Source organism: Phyllostomus hastatus, unplaced genomic scaffold (genome assembly GCF_019186645.2).
Source record: "Phyllostomus hastatus isolate PE091 unplaced genomic scaffold, TTU_PhHast_1.1 phas_contig_86, whole genome shotgun sequence".
Lineage (NCBI taxonomy): Eukaryota > Metazoa > Chordata > Mammalia > Chiroptera > Phyllostomidae > Phyllostomus > Phyllostomus hastatus.
In genome coordinates this window covers 79,776,168-79,797,550 of record NW_025333977.1, presented here as the reverse complement: position 1 = coordinate 79,797,550, position 21,383 = coordinate 79,776,168, and the positions used below count along the sequence as shown (strand labels likewise).

The window sequence follows — 21,383 nt, the reverse complement described above, 5'->3', positions numbered from 1 at the left end:
CTGACAGACCCGGTGGCAGACCCTGGGTGTGGGAGGCAATGAGCAGACCCAGTGACGCATGCAAGGCAGCTGGCTGTCCGCAGCTGCACATTTGCGCACGGATAAACTAGGCGAAAACAGGCAGTGACACAGACTGCGCAACCCAGGGACCCAGTGCTGGGAAACAAAGCCTAAAGGCACCTACTGAAAACACTTGTGGAAGTTGAGGCTGGGAGATTCTCTCAGCCTCACAGGAGGCTCCTTGGAGAAGAAAGTACACAAACCCACCCACCCAGGAGCCAGCACCAGAGGGGCCCAATTTGCTTGTGGGAAGAGGCAAAGGGGACTGAAGTTCTAGTGAGAGTGGAGCGGGCGCCATTGTTCCCTCTCGGACCCTGCCCCCCCATACAATGCCACAACCCAGCCACTGAGGTCCCCACCTTAGTGAACACCTAAGGCTCCACCCCTCATATGCAACAGGCGTGACCAACCAAAGGAAAAAAATAACATAAAATAAAAAGGATGGCTCCAACAGAGTCAACAGCCCCAGAGCCAGTTTTTTAAGTGACCAAGAAATAGCCACCCTATCAGATGCACAGTTCAAAGGTGGTGCACAGTTCACTGGTGATCAGGATGCTCACAGAATTGGTGGACTTTGGTCATAAATTAGATGAACAAATGAAGACTACAATAAGAGAAATGAAGAAAATGCACATGGAACCAATAGTGATGGAAAGAAAACTGGGTTTCAAATCAATGGAAGGGACCAGAAGGAAGAAAGGAACAACTGAACAGAAAAGAATGAAGAAACAATAATTCAAAAAAATGAGGAGAGGCTTAGGGACCTCCAGGACATCTTTAAACACCCCAATATCTGAATTATAGGGGTACCACAAGGGGAAGAGGAAACACAACAAGTGGAAAAGTTATTTGAACAAATAATAAAGGAGAACTTCCCCAATCTGGCAAGGGAAGTAGACTTCCTGGAAGTCCAGGAGGCTCAGAGAGTCCCAAAGAGGTTGGACCCAAGGAGGAACACACCAAGGCACATCATAATTACATTACCCAAGATAAAAATGAAGGAGAGAATTCTAGAAGCAGCAAGAGATAAGGGGACAGTTACCTACAAAGGAGTTCCTATCAGAATGTCAGCTGATTTCTCGAAAGAGACCTTGCAGGCAAGAAGGGGCTGGAAAGAAGTATTCCAAGTCATGAAAGGCAAGGACCTACATCCAAGAATACTCTATCCAGCAAAGCTTTCATTTAGAATGGAAAGGGAGATAAAGTGCTTCTCAGATAAGGCCAAGTTAAAGGAGTTCATCATCACCAAGCCCTTATTATATGAAATGTTCAAGGGACTTATCTAAGAAAAAAGATAAAAAATATGAACAGTAAAAAAAGACATCAAACTCACAGTTAGTAACAACCATACCTAAAACAAAAGCAAACTAAGCAAACAAAGAGAACAGGAGCAGAATCAGAAATGGAGATCATATGGAGGCTTAGCAACAGGGAAGTGGGAGGAGGAGAGAGGGGGAAAAGATATAGAGAATAAGTAGCATGGACAATAGGTAGAAAATAGACAGGGGGAGGGCAGGAATGGTGTGGGAGATGTAGAAGCTAAAGAACTTATGACACATGGACATGAACTAAAGGGGGGGAATGTGGGTGGGAGGGGGTGGACAGTGGGAAGGGGAGTGAAGGCGGAAAATGGAACAACTGTAATAGCATAATCAATAAAATATATTTTAAAAAGACTTTGAAATGTCAATTTCTCTTAAAAGAAAAATAAACATTAGAATAGGCAGAGTAACCAATTTTTATCCACATTGTGTATAATCTTACATAATCAGAGAAGAGTATCTTGGCTCAACTGGCAGGAAAACCAACTGTTCTCCCTACTTATCTTACCTCAAATATCCTGGAATTATGAGAATAACATCAGCTATTGGGTGAACTTAGCCATAATCACTTGACCCTCAGTCACAATCAGAATGCCTTCTGTACATTCGTTTTTCATTGATCAAATTCAATCTTAAAATACATTCCTTTTAATGACCTGATTTTGCAGTTAGGGTTGCCGACATCAATTGGAAATAGCATGCTTCACATCACCAAAGGGGTAAATATCAGGGAAACTGAGAGCAGATATTATCATTTTCCCCAAACTTCTTATTAAAATTGCAAGTTTGTGCAACAGTTTTCACCAACAAATATAATTCTTTTTAAAAAACAAAGTAAATAAATTTCAATGTAAATAATAAAAACAGTGAAGTGTTTTTTCCTTATCAACTCTCTCTGAATGTTAGTGTACAGTCAAAAGTCATTAGTATATATCTTGACCTTTAAAAAATTAATTTTTATTGCATTTGTTAAAAGATTTTATGTATTTGTTTTCAGAAGGAGGGGAAGGGAGGGAGAAAGAGAGGGAGAGAAACATCAATGTGTGGTTGCCTCTCACGTGCCCCCCAACTGGGGACCTGGCCCAAAACCCAGGCATGGGCCCTGACTGGGAATCAAACCAGTAACCCTTTGGTTCACAGGCCTGTGCTCAATCTACTGAGCCACACCAGCCAGGGCTAATCTTTATTGTATTTTTTTCCACTTCAATTTTGTCCCCTTATACCTCCCTCCCCCAAGCAATCACCATACTGTTGTCCATATCCATGAATCCTTTCTCCTTTTTGCTCAATTCTTCCACCTTCCTACCTCCCCCCATACTAGCTGTCTTCATACTTTTTAATCTATGAGTCTGTCCCCATTTTTCTTGTTAGTTCAGTTTGTTCATTAGATTCCACACGTGAGTGAAATAATATGGTATTTGTCTTTCTCTGACTGGCTTATTTCATTTAGCACAATGTTCTCCAGGTCCATCCATACTGTTACAAAGGGTAAAATCTTATTTTTTTTATGGCTGAGTAGTATTCTATTGTGTAAATGTCCCATAATAGTTGTGTCCACTCATCTACTGATGGACACTTGGGTGGCTTCCATATTTTGGTGATTGTAAATAACACTGCAATGAACATAGGAGTGCTTGTGTTCTTTTGAACTAGTGTTTTGGGTTCCTTCAGATATATTACCAGAAGTGGAATCACTGGGTCAAAAGACAGATTCATTTTTAATTTCTTGAGATATTTCCATACTACTTTCCACAGTGGTGGTCCCAGTCTGTATTCCCACAAACAATGCGAAGAGTTCCCCTTTTTCCACATCCTTGACAGCACTTGTTGCTTGTTGATTTATTGATGATAGGCATTCTGACAGGTGTGAGATGTTATTTCATTGTGGTTGTACTTTGCATTTCTTGGATTATTAGTAATGTTGAGCATCTTTTCATATGTCTATTGGCCCTCTGTATGTCCTCCATGGAGAAGTGTTTATTAAGGTCTGTTGCCCATTTTTTAATGGGTTGTTTGTTTTTTAGTGTTGAGTTTGTAAGTTCTCTATAAATTTTGAATATTAACCCTTTATTAGATGTATCAGAGAATGTGTTCTCCCATTCTGTGGGTTGTCTTTTTATTTTGTTGATGATTTCCTTTGCTGTGCAAAAACTTTTTAGGTTGATGTAGTCCAATTTGTTAATTTTTTTCTTTTCTTTCCCTTGCTTGGGGAGATATATCTTATAAAATATTGCTACAAGAAATGTCCAAAATTTTGCTACCTATGTTTTCTTCTATGATTTATGGTTTTAGGTCTAACATTTAAGTTTTTGATCCATTTTGAACTTATTCTTACGTGCGGTGTAAGAATGTGGTCTAGTTTCAATTTTCTGCATATGTCTGTCCAATATTCCCAACAGCATTTATTGAATAAACTACCTTTAGACAATTGTATGTGCCAACTTCTTCTATCAAATATTAATTGGCTCTAAAGGTGTGGGTTTATTTCTGTGCTCTCTATTCTATTCCATTGATTTAAGTGTCTGTTTTTATGTCAGTACCATGCTGTTTTGATTACTATGGCCTTATAGTATAGTTTGATATTAGGTAGTATGATTCTTCCAACATTGTTCTTGTTTCTCAGTTTTCGTGTTGTTGTGTTGGGCCTTTTTGGTTCCATATAAATTTTTGAAATATTTGTTCTAGTTCTACAAAATACATCATTGGAATTTTGAGAGAAATTGCATTGAATCTACAAATTGCTTTGGGTAGTATGGACATTTTAATAAGGTTAATTCTTCCTATCCATGAATATGGTATGTGCTTCCACTTATTTGTATCTTCTTCAGTTTCTTTAGTGTTTTATAGTTTTTCAAGTATGGACTTTTATATCCTTTTTTAGGTTTATTTCTAAACATTTCATTATTTTGAAGCAATTGTGAATGGGATTATTTTCTTAATTTCCATTTCTATTAGTTCATTATTTGCATATAAAATGTAACTGATTTTTGGATATTAATTTGCATCCTACTACTTTGCTGAATTCATTTATCAGTTCTAGTAGTTTATTGGTGGAATCTTTGAGGTTTTCTATGTACAATATCGTGTCATCTGCAAATAATGACAGTTTTACTTCTTCCTTTTCAATTTGGATGCCTTTTATTTCTTCTTCTTGTTTGATTGCTATGGCTAGGACTTCCAGTACTATGTTGAATAAGAGAGGTGAAAGTAAACATCCTTACCTTGCTCCTGCTTTTAAGGGGAATGCCTAGACTTTTTGCCCATCAAGTATGATGTTGGCAGTGGGTTTGTTGTATATGGCCTTTAGGTATGTTCCCTCTAATCACATTTTGCTGTTTTTTTTTTTTTGTCGTAAATGGGTGCTGTATTTTATCAAATGCTTTTTCTGCATCTATTGATATGATCATGTGATTTTCATTCTTCATTTTGTTTATGTGGTGAATCACATTTATTCTTTGTAAATGTTATGCTAACCTTGTACTCCTGTAATAAATCCCACTTGATCATGGTGTACATCATTTTTTATGCATTTCTGTATTTGGTTTGCTAGTATTTTGTTGAGGATTTTGGTATCTATGTTCATCAGGGATATTGGCCTGTAATTTTCTTTCTTTGCAGTATCTTTATCTAGTTTTGCAATTAGGGTAATGCTTGCCTTGTTAAATGAGTTTGGGAGACTTCCCTCCTCTTGAATATTTTGAAATAGTTTGAGAAGGAGAGGTGTTAGTTCTTGGCATGTTTGGTAAAATTCACATGTGAGGCCATCTGTTTGGGGCTTTTCTTTGTTGTTGTTGTTTTTTTAAATTACTGCTTCAATTTCACTAGGCATAATCTATCTATTCAGTTTCTCTGATTCTTCCTGATTTAGTCTGGGAGATTGCATGTTTCTTGGAATTTATCCATTTCATCCAGGTTGTCCGGTTTGATGGTATGTAGTTGCTAATAATATTTTCTTACAATCTTTTGTATTTCTTTGGTATCTGCTGTTATTTTTTCTCTTTCATTTCTGATTTTATTTATTTGGGTTCTTTCTCTTTTTTCTTGATGAGTGTGGGTAAAGCTTTGTCAATCTTATTTTTCATCTCAAAGAAACAGCTCTTGGATTCATTGATTTTTGTATCATTTTTTTAGAGTCTATTTCATTTATTTCTGCTCTGATCTTTATTATGTTATTTCTGCTACTTACTTTGGGCTTCATTTGTTTTTCTTTTTCAAGTTCCTTTAAGTGTGAAGTTAGATTGCTTATTTGAGCCTTTTTACTTTTCTTTTCTCTTCCTTTCTTTCTTTCTTCCTCTACTCCTTCTTCTTCTTCTCCTTCTTCTCCTTCTCCTCCTCCTCCTTCTTCTTCTCCTTTTCTTTCTCCTTCTTCTTCTTCTTGTTTTTCTTCTTCTTCTTCTCCTTCTTCTTCTTCTTCTTTTTTATTTTTTTGAGATAGACCTGTAATACTATGAATTTCCCTCTTAGGGTTGCTTTCCAAGTGTCCTACAGATTTTGGATTGTTGTGTCCTAATTTTCATTTGTTTCAAGGTATCTTTTGATTTCTTCCTTGATTTTGTTGTTGACACATTTATTGTTTAATAACATGTTATTTAGCTTGCATGTCTTTTTATCTGTTTTTCAGTACTCTGCTTGTGATTGATTTTTAGTTTTAGAGAAGATGTTTGGTATGATTTCAATCTGCTTAAATTTATTGAGACTTGTTTTGTGTCCTAACATGAGGTCTATCCTAGAAAACATTCCATGTGCACTTGAAAAGTACGTATATTCTGCTGCTTAGGGGTGAAATGTTCTGATGATATCAATTAAATCCATTTGATCTAGTGTGCCATTTAAGGCCTGTACTTACTGTGTCCTTGTTGGTTTTCTGCATGAAGATCTATCCACTGAAATCAATGGGATGTTAAAATCTCCAACTATGATTGTATTTCTGTAGATCTCTCCTTTTATATCCATCAAGATTTGCTTCATATATTTAGATGCTCCTATGTTGTGTGTGTAAATGTTTACTAGGGTTATACCTTTTTGTTGGATTGTTCCCTTTATTATTATGTAGTGTCCTTCTTTGTCTCTTCCTATAGCACTTGTTTTAAAGTTTATTTTGTTCGTTATCAGTACTTCTACTCCAGCTTTTTTTTTCTTTTCCATTTTCAGAAGATAAATTTTTTCCATTCCTTTTAGTTTAGTTTAGTTTTTCCATAAACTTTTAGTTTATGTGTATCTTTCACTATGAGATGTGTCTCTTGGAAGCAGCATATATATGTGTCTTGTTTTCTTATCCATTCAGCTACCCTATGTCTTTTGGTAGGAGCATTTAAGCCATTTACATTTAAGGCGATTATTGATAAACATGTATTTGGTGCCACTTTATTGTTAGACTATTTTCCTTTTTTTTTCCTTTCTCTTTTTCTTCTTAAAGCAAGCCCTTTAATATTTGTTGAAGTACTGGTTTGGTGTTAACATACTCCTTTAGCTTTTTATTGTCTGGGAAGCTCCTAATTTCTCTTTTGATTTTAAATGATACCCTTGTTGGGTAAAGTAGCCTTGGTTGTGGGTCCATTTTTTTTTCATCGTCTTGAATATTTCATGCCATTTCCTTCTGTCCTCAAATTTTCTATTGAGAAATCAGATGACAGTCTAATTGGTGCTTCCTTGTATGCAAATACTTGCTTTTCTCTTGTGGCTTTTAAGATTCTCTATTTCTCTTTTGGCCTTGACATTTTAGTTATGATGTGTCTCAGTGAGGCCTCTTTGGGTCCAATGTTTTGGAACTCTCTGTGCTTTCTGGACTTGTATGTCTTTTTCCTTCACCAGATCAGGGAAGTTTCCAGTCACTGTTTCTTTAAGTATATTCTTAATCTCTTGCTTGCTTGCATCTCCTTCTGGTATTCTCATCATGCAGATATTATTTTACTTCATGTTGTCCAAAATGTTTCTTAAGCTCTCCTCATTTTTTAAAATTCTTTTTTCTTTTTGCTGCTCTGCTAAGTTTTTTTTTTCCACCTTGTCTTCCAATCACTGATTTGATTCTCTACTTCATGTAACCTCTTGTTTATTCTTTCTGGGGTATCATTTCTTTCAGATATTACATTCTTTATTTCTGACTGGTCCTTTTTATTATGGTTTATATGTCTTTTTCATGCTGTTGAGTATCCTTATAATAATTACTCTAAACTATTTGGTAAGTTGCTTGCCTCCAATTCTCCATTGTTCTCAGGAGAATTCTATTGTCCTTTCATTTGCGGTCTGTTTATTTGTTTTGACATTTTGGCTGCTTCTTCTTATTTTCCCCACCTTAGTTGTTAAAATAATCAGCAGCCAGGCTTAAATGCCAGCATGTAGGGCAGAGCAGTTCCTGCAGGCAAGGTTACTACTTCCCCTCCTGCTGATACCACTTGGATACCAGTGCTCTGCCTGAGAAAGATGGCTTCTACAATATGGGGAATGACACAGCACCGGGTGGCTGTTCCTTCAGTTCTTTCTCCAGAGCAACCAACCTCAGACTCTCCTCATGTGTGTCTAATCCACTGTGCCCTCCTTCTGCCAGAGTCCAAGGTAAATGGCTACAAATGAAATTTTGTGTTTTAGCCCTTTAGAGGCTCTTTGTATCTCTAGCCATTTCTCCCTAGCAGACAGAAACCACACTGTTTTTCACAGCTGAATGTTATTCTGCTTCCTTTCCTGGCTCTGGTGCTATAGCCTGGGCAGCCCCGCTTGGGGTTTAGACCCCCCATTTCTCAGGGGGAATATCCCAGTCACTGAAATATCCCTCCAGAACTTCAGCTGCTGCCTATGGGAGCCCAGCCAGCCCTCCTGACTCCCTACCAGTCATGTTGTGGTGAAGTGGTTTCTTCTGTCTGTTCTTGGTTATAAGGCTTCTCTCCAACTAGTATTCAGTTATTTAGGATGCTTTCTCTACAATTTAGTTGTAATTACAGATTGGTCCTGGGAGGTGGTTAGTGTAGCTGCCACTTACTTTTCCACTTTCTTGGATCTCCCTGTATTTTGGCCTTTTGATGGTTTAGTTTCAAATGATTCTGGTCTGCTTAAATCTCTGCAGCCAATCCTCCAACTTAACACCTGTCTTGCTCCACCCCTCCCAAACTGCTGAAATGGTCATGGAGGAAGTCATGGCTTATCTTAACAAGCTCTCTGTGCCCACAGCTTCTGCTTCCTTTTAGTAGCAGAAGTAAAAGAGAAAGTAAAGTTTATCCCACATATCTTTCTCTTTTAGATAAGAGTAAAGATGCATGTTCTAGAAGTCAGTTAGGCAAAACTATGCAGTAGGGGAAGAAGTGAGTCCCTGTGACTGGAAGCATCAGCACCAAGTTTGGCAACAAGACCGTAACTGTGTATAAAGGATTGAAGCATTTGATGGAAGACTGAACTAGATCGGCCTTGGAGGTCTCTCCAAACATATTCTTTTTTTCTCTCCTTCAGCTGTAGAACTGTATTTACACAGTTAAGCCTTTCCTTCCTTTCCTGTTTATTACCTTTCCTTATGCAAATCTTTAACTTCTTTTGCTGGAACTTGGACTACTAGAACATTGTGTGCCTAAGTATGGACCTGATATTCCAAAATAATGCTGCTGCCAGCAAAAGTTTGAGATAGTGGTTTTTAGAGTAGTTTTCTAATAAAGCTTTTATGTTGGCCACACACTCTAATCTCTGGGGCAGATCAGATTTTTCTCTAATCCATCCACATATTCAGAACCAAGGATGAGATGCTCTGACTTCAGGAAGCCAGCCTCAGAAAACACTTAGTAAAGTTCTCAGAGTGAGAAGTAGGAATGGCCTGCATGGGAGTTGCCTTTCTGTGCCCCCAACACCTTCACAGTGGTAGCACTGGTGTGTGTCCATTCCTAGGGCAGAACTTCTCAAGTCTTCTACCTGAAATATCCTAACCATGGACACTGCCCAGAGCCCCATGTTGCAGGCGCTGGTCATGGCATTGGTTTTAAGAGGCATGGTTTGTTTTTAAAAAATCTCTCTCTCTAAATACACACACACACACACACACACACACATACATATGTGTATACACATATGCATATGTATATTGTATATACATATACACATATATGTATATACCTATATGTATATACAATATACAATATGTATATACAATATACATATTACACTTTTGTTATATGACATTTATATAAAAACAAAATTGGAATGAATTTGTAATATATATGATTTCACTGGAATAAAATTGAGTGTCTAGATGAACTTTGTCTATTCTGTGGCTGTAAGTCCTCCTTGGATCTCATCCATATTTCTGGGTAGTCATGATCCCTAATATGTAAGTTTCAGATGTGAGGAAAAAGGATAAAGAATCCAATTAGAGTTAACCTCTCTTGGTTCACTCATTCTCTGATCCAGTTCAGCAAGGAAGAAGACTGCAGGTGGTTTTGGGTTTGAAAATCAGAATCATGTCTTTTTGTCTAAACCTTAGGCAACATGGGGAACTAGCAGGTTAAGAATCATGGATATAGGCTAAATTTCTCTTGCCATCAGAGGCATGTCTATATTCTTAAAGAGAGTAGAAAACCAAAGACTCCCTATCTAAGACTTAACTCTTTTCCCTTGACTTTATTAGGAAAAACTTCACTTGTGCCTGTCTTACTACCAAATGTAAAATAGCATAGCCTGACTGACCAATTTTCAAGAAGGAGTGAGAAGACCGAGGCCTTTGTTGTAGGTCTAGAATAGCCACAACAATCCTTTGACCTGTTGACCTATCTGCTCTTACTCTCAGATTTAGACCACAGTTCCTCACTTGGCTAACTAGTATTTTTTATCCTTCTCCAGCTTTAATGAGATGTAATTGACATATACCATTGTATAAGTTAAAGATATATAATAGGATGATTTGATACACATATATATTAGGAAATTCTTATCATAATAAGGTTAATCAACACACCTTTCACTTCACATAGTTACCATTTTTGTTGTTGTTGTTATGGTGCAAACACCTTAAAATCTATTCTTTCAGCAACTTTCAAGTACATAATACAGTACTGTTTACTATAGTCACATTGCTATGAGATCCCCAGATCATATTCCTCTTATAACTAGAAGTTTGCACCCTTTCAGCAACATCTCCCCACTCCCCCACTCCCCAGGGTGTTTGTGTTGACTTCTTTTATTCTTCACTGTTTCTCTGGATCTGGTTTTTACTTCACACCAGTGGATACTGCCTGATTCTACCAATCTGAGTGAAATGTTAAAACTGAGCTGCAGGCCTGTTCAATCTAAGGCATCTGGCAAACCACCCCAATTTAGGTCCCAATCTCCGAGCTTAACTGACCTAATAAGAACAATATGAAGAATATATATAGATGTGAAATGGATACAATGGTCTGTGCCGTGGGCTAACTAAAAAAAAGCTCAGCCTGTCATATTCAGTGAGAGACAATCACCCATTTTTAGCTAAATTCTCTTTTCCACAAGGCCTCTTTTCTTTCTCCCATTCACTTATTCACCATCATTTGTCATTGGTGACACCCATCACCCAATACTTAACTAAGCATGAACTTGTCCCAGGACTCACTTTCCCTCTAGGGGTGCTGACATGTGCAAAGTAACCTCATGCTCTTGAGGACATTCTAATCCAGCAAAGGAGTTCAGGGCCTGAATGTGCTTAACTGGCCACGACACTGTAAGTTTTGATTTGAATATTATACCAAAGCAACAACAGCAAACTAAGAAGTTGGGTTTCAGTAAAATAGAGTGTACCTTCAAATTAAGGATTTGTTGAACAAATACATATTGGTCATCCTTTACCAATAACTTGAAGAGTGCTGCATAAAGTTCTTTAGGAGGAGAAGGGGCGGTGATTGCTGAGCCTTCTGCCTCCAGGTAGGGAAGATTTTATTAGGAATTTGGAAGGGAGCTGCGCCCACAATTGCCCTCCTCCCACCCACTGTGGGAGATCTGGCTGCAGGGACTGCTGTGGACCTCACACTGTTTCCATAGTTTCTAATACTGTGGTATAGAGCAAAAAACACTGCCCAAGGGTGTGAGGAAGAACTGAAGTCTTCTCACGGGTAAAGTCTGGAGAGACTCAGCTTAGTCTCCTTTGATATGAAATGGTTTAATGGTGGAGGAAAAGCTTGCCCTGGAGTCCTGGGAAAATCAAAGGGCTCTATTCATTTCCTTAAGAAAGAAAAATTGATTGAAGTTTTGGTGGCTCCCAGCCAGTACCTAAGGCAGAATAAGACCCAGAAATGAAATAAAGATAGAACACTTGCAGGATGAATTATCATTTATTTTCTTCTGAACTTTTAGGTTAAGTAACATCAAGAGTCTAGAGAAAGAAAATGCCCTTAAATAAACAGATTGCTGCATCCTGTAATACGTTTAAGTGTTGCAATATTTTTAAAAAATAGGTTGGTTTCAAGTCAAATTTAGTATTATTTACTAGTGTTTTACTTAAATACTTATTAAACTTTCTATTTGGAAATAATTTCAAACTTTAAAGAAGGTTGAAGAGACAGATATAGGAAAGATAGGCATATATATGAGGAAGGACTCCCCAAATAAAACGGAATTTATTTATGAACATTTGTGTATTTATTTGTATATGTTTAAAGTTCAGTCACCAGCAAAGTACTTGCCATTTGATGCACTACACCTACTGAGACTTTTATTTCCCATCACTCAAAACAGCTTCTGAACTTGTCAATTTTGATGCCATTTAGTGCTTCTGCTATTTTTTGTTTAACCTCTTCCACATTGGGAAAATGTTTTCCTTTGAGGACTATTTTATTCAGGGAAACCAACAAACAAAAAAGTTACTCAGGGAGAGATCAGGTAAGTAGGGAGGCTGGGGCATGGGGGTCATGCTGTTCTGATCAAAAACTGAACACTCTGTGTGGTGTGGGCAGGTATGCTTGTAAATCACCATCATGAAATGGGCAAATGTATTGCATGAGTCTCCAAAAAAAAATTCACTGAAGCAAATCAATAAATTCAAAAAAATACAGTTGGGCAGCTGATGGTGATTGGGAGAACTGTGTGAGGTCCCAAGGTACCTGCTTTGAAGGGGACAGAGGGGTCATTGCACTATGTACAATATTGCTTGTATCTTGTATATTTTCAATAAATATCTCTATTTTTCATAGCACATGGTTGGATACCTTCTGAACAGACATACATATGGTTATGTATAGTTATATATACATATAACTACATAGTTATAATATCTATACACTAAATAATAGTATAAATATGTACATACAGAGGCATAACTATTTAAATAGAGATAGATATAGATATGTGCATACATATATATACATCTGTGCATACATATACACATATAAAGAAATATTCCATTTTTTCAAGAGGTTCTGTTAGGAATGGGTGTTGAATTTTACCAAATGCTTTCTAAGTATTTATGGAAATTAATCTTACATTTTTCCTCTAGATCCCTATTTATATAGTACATTATATTAATATACTTTCTACTGTTGAGCCCTCCTTGTATTCCTGGTATAATCCTTAGGTGAGGTTTTCAAGTCCCATCGCTGTGTCTCAGATGTCAGGGTCTCTATTGCATTGCCTCTGCCTCTACCGATGGTCTCCTTTTTGAAGCCATTGAAAACTATTTCTCACACTCTGTCTCTAGAATAAAGCCCTCTTGTTTATTCTTTTCTCTTTTTTGTACATTCTTTTATTTTCATATGTTTCAGCCTGTACTATGTTTATTTGTTTAAATGTCTGTCGCTCCCATTAAACTCTATAGTCACTGAGGGCCTGCAGTGTGGTTCTTAGATATTTTTTATATCAGTTTCTTGAGTGAAATCTAAAAACCCTAAACTGGCTATCTAAGAGTTACCAGGAGCAGTGCTTGTCATACTTTTCCATTAACTAGCCACAGACATTAGAATTAATCCCTATTTATAATTATGTTAGATTCAGATCTCTAAGGCAGCAAAGCATGTTCCTCTGTATCAGTGCAACAGCTTTATATATAAGAAAAGTCTGGTGCCATCTAACCAAGTGGTGCAAAATAGTTCTGTTATCAGTAAATGGAGGCCAGAGGTTTGAGGACTGAGGGTGTGCAGCTGGTCAAAGATTGCCTTTGGGAACCATTGGATGTCATGGCAAGGACATCAGGTTTTTCAGCACAGTGTCAGGCTGCACTTCTGTGATGTGTGAGGCAGTGTTGCCAGGGTAACAGAGCATGTGACTTGTGGACACTCTGCTCGCAGCAGGGAGCTGACAGAGCACCAGGGGCACACCTCATGTCTGCACGATGGCAACATGGGGAGGTTCTTACACTGAACATGCCCAAGGCTGGCAAGATAATTGGTTAGAGGAAAAAGCCCTCCTTCTCCCTTCCAGTACCAGATTGAGTGTGGGAGCAGGGGTGGCAGGCACATGCACCATCGAAGTCAAAATGATACAGGGAGAGTTGCTAGACCAAAGAGGCCTGTCAGTCTAGCCTGGGGAAAGAAGGGATTGGTTGGGAGGTGGACCCACTTGAAGTGTGTGAAAGTTTGAGAGGTTGATTGGTCATTTTGAGAAACACCTGGTCTGTCCCACACCCAAGCTAATATAAACTGGGGGGAAAAAAGAAATGCATTCTTGCTTGGACCTCTTGTTTGGGACCTGCACTTGCATGGTGTTTGGGACCTGTTCTCTCCATGGGCCACAGATGGCCTTAGCAGCCACATGGCCCATGACTTCCAGGAGGGAATTTTATTTCTCTCTCTCTTGCTAACCTGGTGAAGAGTGAGCTGGTGCATTCATGTGCTCTCTCCTGGGAGCGCGCGACCTTGTGGACTTTGCAGCTGCATGGCCCACAGCCTTCAGGAGGGATCTGGAAATGGGCAGCTGCCAGGAACAACCAAAGCTGCCTGGATGACCCCTTGGCAGCTGCCCGTGGGTCCCAAAGGATGTTAGTGTAAAATGAAGCAGGAACACAGGGCACTGGCTTCCATTTTGGTCTTACTGAGTATCGCTGGACTTTGTCTGGGTTTTGTGTAAGAAATGAGCTTTGAGACAGGGAGTCCGCCATACTCCCAGACTGTGTAGCATCTGAATAAAACTTTTCTTTTTCACCACCAACTGCCTCACAAGTTTGGTTTGGTAACAGTTTTACTACATAATGGAACTCTCAAATCGCCATTCCTCTTCTTGTTCAGCATTACCAGATATTTCTGTCTTGAAGAGAGAAAGTGCAGAATAGAGAGGGTAACTCTCATATATGGTACTTGGGTTTTCAGTTCCTCTATCAAATTTCTCTTCATGGTTCATGTAACTGTCGTTCCATACCCTCCACTTTGCCTCGACAGCAGTTTTGAGTATTTTCTGACACTAGATGAATGGCATAATACTATACTCAGTTTTATTTGATGGTATGACTTCTTTAGACAGAAATTGGAGCCCCGTCTGACAGATCCCAGGGCGAATGTGCACATGTTCCTGGCATTTGCCAAGGGTAGCTGGATGCAGCCCTGCCCATGTTCTCCCCTTTATGTTGTGATCCTGGGTTTGTTTCTCTTCCCCTTTATTGTCCTCAGTGTCCTGCCATATAATCATAACCTCACAGAGCCTTTGAGCAAACATGAGGAATCTGAGTGAGCAGACCAAGTAAAGAATATAAAAGAAGTTAGAAGGGTACAAAGATGTTGGTTGAGGAGAAAAGTTCATATCCTCTTGTTCTCATTCATATGTTAATTTGTACCCAACCAAGGTCAAGGCCCATTACAGAAGCCCTGAACAGGGCTTAAGAGTAATTTCAAAAGTGTTCCCTGGATCTGACCTTGTCTAATGTCATATTGTCCTGCTCTCTGGTTACATCTTCCTGGTTGCAGTGTGGAGACCTAGTAGTAATCACAGAATCCAGGGGAAAAAACCCCATTTGCAGGAGCTGGGAAATAAAATGTCTTGTTCCCACCATCTCAACATGTGTTTCTGGCTGGAACATCAGCCCATTTCTGCCAGTTAATGTCCTTTTCTCCAGTAGTGGGAACTTTCATTCGCCACTTCAGCTGTCTCTCTGTTGGATACTCAAGCTTCAGCTAGTTGACACGGCAAATAGTGCTGTTGTCAAAAATTCAAGCTATGTATGTCAGCCCTTGGAGAATAAGGTTTCTGTACTTCTGCAGATTCAACCTTCAAGTTCAAGCCAAAGCCACACTCCTAAGTCGGAGTTCCAAGAGGGCTGCCTTCCTGAACCTCTTCTGCTTGGAGCCTCTGAGGCAAAGTCAATTTCATTATCTCTGCCCTTAACCAATTTCTGTAAACTTTCTTTCCAGCTTCTGACCTTGATTATTCCCTTTTCTCTTTTCTTTTTATAGTCATTTTTTCTCACTTTCTTGACCATCCTACCCCTAGGGCTCAATTATTTCTACTTTTTCTTTTATTTTCTGTCAACAGTTTTGGGAATATACAACCTGTGTATGAAAAAAAATCAATATTTACTTAAATTCACACAAAACAGCTCTGATTTGTAGTAGGATGAGATACAAAAGCAATTAAATATCATGATATAATGAAGATTTATCACACTCTGGACTGGAAATCAGAGAGCTGGGTCATCACTTTAGCTCTATCAATTCTAATTCTGTGACCTTGGGCAAATCAATTTCACAGAGACTCTAACTCCTTATTTGTAATGTGACCTGTAATGCACATCCTGTTTAAATGTTTTATAATTTTAAAGATCTGTATTGCAAAGTTAATTTGATTAGGCCAACCATATGTTCTATAGTTGAAACAAAATTTATGCTGAATCAAAGAAAACACTATTTTTGACTAAGGCACACACATATTTATTTAATAATTTATCCTAGGCATTTTCACCTGAGCAAAAATATGCCTACCTCTGGTCTTCAGTGTATAGGTTAACTATTGCTACAACAATGCTGTGTAACAATCTCACAATTTCAGTGGCATATAACAATGTTTAATCTGTACATTTTTGAGGTAGACTGGATGTTGGCTGATTTAAATTGAGCATGGCTTGTGTAGTTCTGCTTTTCTTTTTTTTTTAATGATTTTTAATTTATTTTTTATTTTTAGAGAGGGAAGGGAGGGAGATAGAGAGAAAGAGAAACATCAATGTATGGTTGCTGGGGGTTATGGCCTGCAACCCAGGCATGCACCCTGGCTAGGAATCGAACCTGTGACACTTTGGTTTGCAGCCTGCACTCAATCCACTGAGCTACACCAGCCAGGGCTTAGTTCTGCTCTTCTCCATGAGTTTCTCATCTTCCTGGAGCTAGCAGGCTAGTTGAAAATGTTCTTAGGGTAATGGCAGAGAATGAGAGTGTGTTCAATCATAGGAACACTGTCCAGACTATGGGTAGATCATATGCATGATATTCATTGTCCAAAGCAAATCACATGGCCAAGCCCAAAGTCAAGGGATGCTCATGATGTGGGTGCGTGAGAAAGTGAATAGTTCTGAGCAGTCTAACACTCTGTGCTTTGGAAATGAGTGGTGGAAATGCTTATATGTGGCTTCTTCTCAATGAAAATAAAGGCAGTGATGAAGACATACAGAAACCTTAAGGATTAGAGTCTACTGTTACTACTTTTCCTGCTGTGGACCTAACTGAATGCATTTCTAGAGAGGAGTTGCTAGTTTGAGGCAGACATTATGAACTTACTTGCACACAATTTCAAGTTGCAGGTAAAAATGTCATTGTAGACAAATGAGAGAGGTCAAGATCATAGCACTGCCTGAGAAGCATTGAGAGCTCCTTTAATTTGCAAGTTTGTAAAAAAATTCCTCTGAACCACTGACTGAGTATTCCTTCGTGGGTAAGCACCTGCTCACTCCAATCAAGTTGGAGATGATTTTGCAAATGCTGACGAGGACTTATTTATAAAAGCAAAAGAATGTTGCTTCAAAAAGGAGCTAATGCAAAAACATTGTGAGGCACCTGTTATATGATAGATTAAAAATCACATGATTTATTTTGTATTTATGTATGTAAAACTGTCTATCCCTTTACTGAAATAATCTAAACATCCTTCAGCTCTGCCACTTTTTACTCCAATACCTCCACAATGATTACACAAGCTCCAGATGATTAAGTTGTGTTAAATAAAAATAACTACTCATGAAGCAATAGTCATGTATTAAGAAGTGAGTCTATTTGTTTCTTGAGAACTAATGAGAAATTTAGGGCAGTTAAGGCAGGCTGGCAAGCATTAGTTTATTTTTTCCATTTATTGGGCTCTGTCAGAAGTATTTATGATCTCATATAGTGTCTGTGGGTTGGGAATTCAGAGGAGGCTGAGCTGGATTGTCCCAGATCTCACAAGGTCCCAGTCGAAAGATCAAATGAGGGTATAGTTATCTGAAGACTTGAGTGGGGGCTGGGGGAGCTGCTTCCAAGATGCCTCACTCACATGGCTGGCTAGATGATACTTGCTGTTAGCAAGAGACCTCAGTTCTTTGACAAGTGGGCTTCTCAATAGGGCTTCTTAGGTGTCCTTACAGTATAGCAACTGGCTTCTTCCAGAACAAGTGATCAAAAAGAGGTCAAAGCAGAAGCTACAATATTTTATGACTTAGTCTTGGAAATCACATTTGGTCATTTCTGCAATATTTTATTGGTTATACCAGGCCTGGGACTTGTACTCACTCACAAGATTGTGTAAGTGCATGACTCTGAGTGTAAATGTGTTCTTAAATTTTACACCTTTGCTGCCTTATTTGCCTTAATCTAGTCCTGACCATCTGTACATGTCAGCTGTACTCAGAGTCAGAGGGGACTACATAAAAAGCAAGAATCATAGTGAACATCTTGGAGGCTGGCCACCACAAGAGTTAAGCACTTAACCAAGATTTTAATCAGTGAGAAGGGACTTCCTCTCATTCAGCTGCTTTCAACTTTGACTCATCTGAGAATGCGTATGTCTGGGCCTAACTTGATGGATATTCTGATTAAGTTGATCAGGAGGGACAGACATGACATCAAAAAAGTTCTCCATGTTGTTCTCATGTGCACTCAGGCATAAATACACTGAAAATGAAGTAAAGGTTCCTCTTGAGACTAAAGTTCATACAGAATTTGTTATCAGCAACCTCTGTTCTTCCCTCTGGGAGCAGGGGTGTGTGGCAAGGTTTAGAGGAACAAGGGGTATCAGTAATTTATTCACTCACAAACTGTTGCTGAATCCAGAGCTGGTCAGGCTGATGAGGTTTCTTTCTTTACCACTTCTGTGTTCTGTTTGAAATGTTTTATAAAAGATTGGTAGAAGCAGGGTTAACTCATCAATGCTAGTCTGATTTGAGGCTCTTTATTTGTTCCAAGACATATCAGAACAGGCACATTGAATAAACAGAAAAGTCTCCAGTGAAAAAGAGAATAATGGGAATTAAGTGAGTTAGATTAGCATTAGGCTGTCTGTTTACTTGTATAACAGTTTCCCAATGGTTTGACACACACACATGCACATGCACACACACATGCAGAGGTAAAACTGAGAATGAGATCACTCTTAGCTCATGTAATTTTAGAGCCAATTAAAGGTTGTATCTACTAGGCTACTTGGCTGTTGCTAGTTATCTCATTGGTCCTTCCACATCCCATGGGGCAGGATCCTGGGCTGAACATAATGGGAGAAAAGGTAAATGAGGATTGGAACCAGGGTTCTTGCAAAGAATATTCTGCTTTCCTCCAGTGAAAGAAAATAAACAGCAGAATTTCAATATAAAGACAAATTGCACTTTCCCATTCTTTGGAGCTCTTGCTAGAACTTTATGTTCTTAGGGAATGCGACAAACCTCAGAGATTATCATGTTTTTGGCAAATAGTTTAGAAAGTTGGCAGATGCCCATAGAGAAAAAGGTCTGGTACGAACATATGCTTGAAACCATTGTTGTCACTGCAATCAGATAATTAAAACAAAGAATAAAAACACTGCAAGTATTTTTAATGGCAGCCGCCTAATTTGCACTTCTTACATAAGCAAGAACATTCCTAAAGACTGCATTGGGTGTCAGCAAACATACCCTCTCACTCTTCTTTAAAGGCATACACAGCTGAAAGGGGATGAGTTACTGGGAAAACAGGTCATTCTCTTCTGACATCCATTTCAGCTGCAGTAGAGGCTTGGTTAGGGGTGAATATTTAATAAAGCAAAAGATTGACCTCAATAGGATTCTAGCAGAGTTTCATTGTATGGCAAAGTCTCAAAGAACTAGAGTGTTTCCATCTCGTGACAGGGCAGATCACTTCCAATGGACTCTTGAATGCAAGTGTACTTGATGGGAGGTGGTGGTGGCTTGAAAGGTGGGGGTCTTTCCATGCTAGGAAGAAAACATTGTTCATTCAATACTAAGAATGTGAAAGAATGTGAGGGGGTGATATATTTACATATATATTTATCATATATATCACATATATGATAATCATAATATTACATATGGTATATATATTCTTTTAGAGTAGGAAACAGAAAGAAGAAGAGACATGCCTCACTAGCTCTCAGAATTTTCTTGGTATAACCTTCTGCTTGGTAGTTTTATCATGATAATATCTTTAATTAATATTATATGGTAATTTTATAGTTTTCAAAGCATTTTTATCATAACATTACTTAATTTGTATCTAGAGATTGAATATTACTGTCACTATTCCACAAAATGAGGCATAAAGGTTTTAAGCAACTTGCTCTACAGAACCAGACAACAATTCAAGTCTTTTAACCAAAACCTGTACTCTCCATGGCAACTGCTTCTTAGTAGAAGTGTTTCTCTTATGTGGGTTTAAACATTCCTCCAGACAAAATTTTAAAATTCTGGGGCCAAAGATGGAAACTTTTCAAATAATTCCTTTGCCAACCATACCCCCAGACTTCACCCACCCACTCATTGTGTGCTGTGGGGATCTGCTTGAGGTGAGAAGTAAAGCTCTTCTGAATCCCTGAGTTGGTTGGTGCTGGATAGATAATGCCAGAACCCCTTCTCTTTAGGCCAGTGAATACTCTTAATACCATCTTTGCATAAAGTACTGTTCATTGGTACATAACTCATCTCTTGTCTGAAATGCCTCAAGTATACAGGCGAGTGTGGGATTCAGATACACAAATGCTCCAGTCCTCTTGATATTAGAAAACAGAAATGTATCTGTGAGCAGATTTGTGTCCATGATTCAAACACCTCCCCCTCTTGTGTATCAATCCATAGCACCTTACCTTCTCCAGGTCTCTCTCTCACATACATTTATCAAGAAATTGTTTCTCATCTCTATATAATACAGACATTTGACTACACAATAACCACAAAAAATCATTTCAGATTATCAGACTCCCATTTTCTCATTCTAATATATAAATTCCCAATGACTATTACCTGGTTTTCTGATGCTTTAGTGGAGATAGTATTTATCAAAAAGTAGATAATATTCTACTTCCATTTGAAAAAGAAATTTGCACTTCCATTTTTTTCAGGTAAATTATGAACTTCTCAAAATCATATGGTGGCCAAAGTAGACTACTTGGATAAGAATCCACAATCTCTGACCACTGGTTTAGTCCTTTATTTACCATGAAGCCCTCTCTGTACATGATTATAGTCTTCAAGGATACTCTCAGACAAATAGGGGAAGGTAGTGCGCAATGGTCTATGTTGCCTTCAGCAGTAGTCATAAGATACGTGGAAGATCAGCCCTATGTATTATGAGGGTCCCCTCTAATCATGGCCTAATCTGGGCTGATCCAAAATAACCAAGTCAGAAAAGTGAGGCGTGACCTAACATTTCATTTCAGATTGTTGATGGGAGGGAGAATAGTTCTGGAAAATGTTTCAATAAGACAAAGAAGGGGAAACCAACTGCTTATTTTCTGTTCCCATTGGGGAAAAAGGACAAGGGCAGTAAAAACTTTCTGCTGAAAAGTAGCTGGAAATTTCTTTAAATTACCTTTCTCACTCAATTTCACACTTGAGCATCTAGGCCTGGCTAGGCCTAGGCAGTTCAGAGATGCATGAAAATGAAAAAATAATGAAGATTAAAAGAAAAATCATTTTCA

The 21,383-nt window shown here is 38.4% G+C and overlaps 1 protein-coding gene across 4 annotated transcripts in view; it reads right to left on the bottom strand.

The window, feature by feature from the left end:
- Positions 1-18,640: 18,640 nt before the first annotated feature.
- Positions 18,641-21,383, bottom strand: part of CD96 (CD96 molecule) — an 85,814-nt gene continuing 83,071 nt past the window's right edge. For all 4 annotated transcript variants that reach the window (XM_045851384.1, XM_045851385.1, XM_045851387.1 and 1 more), the window contains one exon: positions 18,641-19,662. In XM_045851384.1, the coding sequence (XP_045707340.1) occupies positions 19,554-19,662 (109 nt within the window). In that variant the 3' untranslated portion in view covers positions 18,641-19,553. The remainder of the gene's footprint in view (positions 19,663-21,383) is intronic.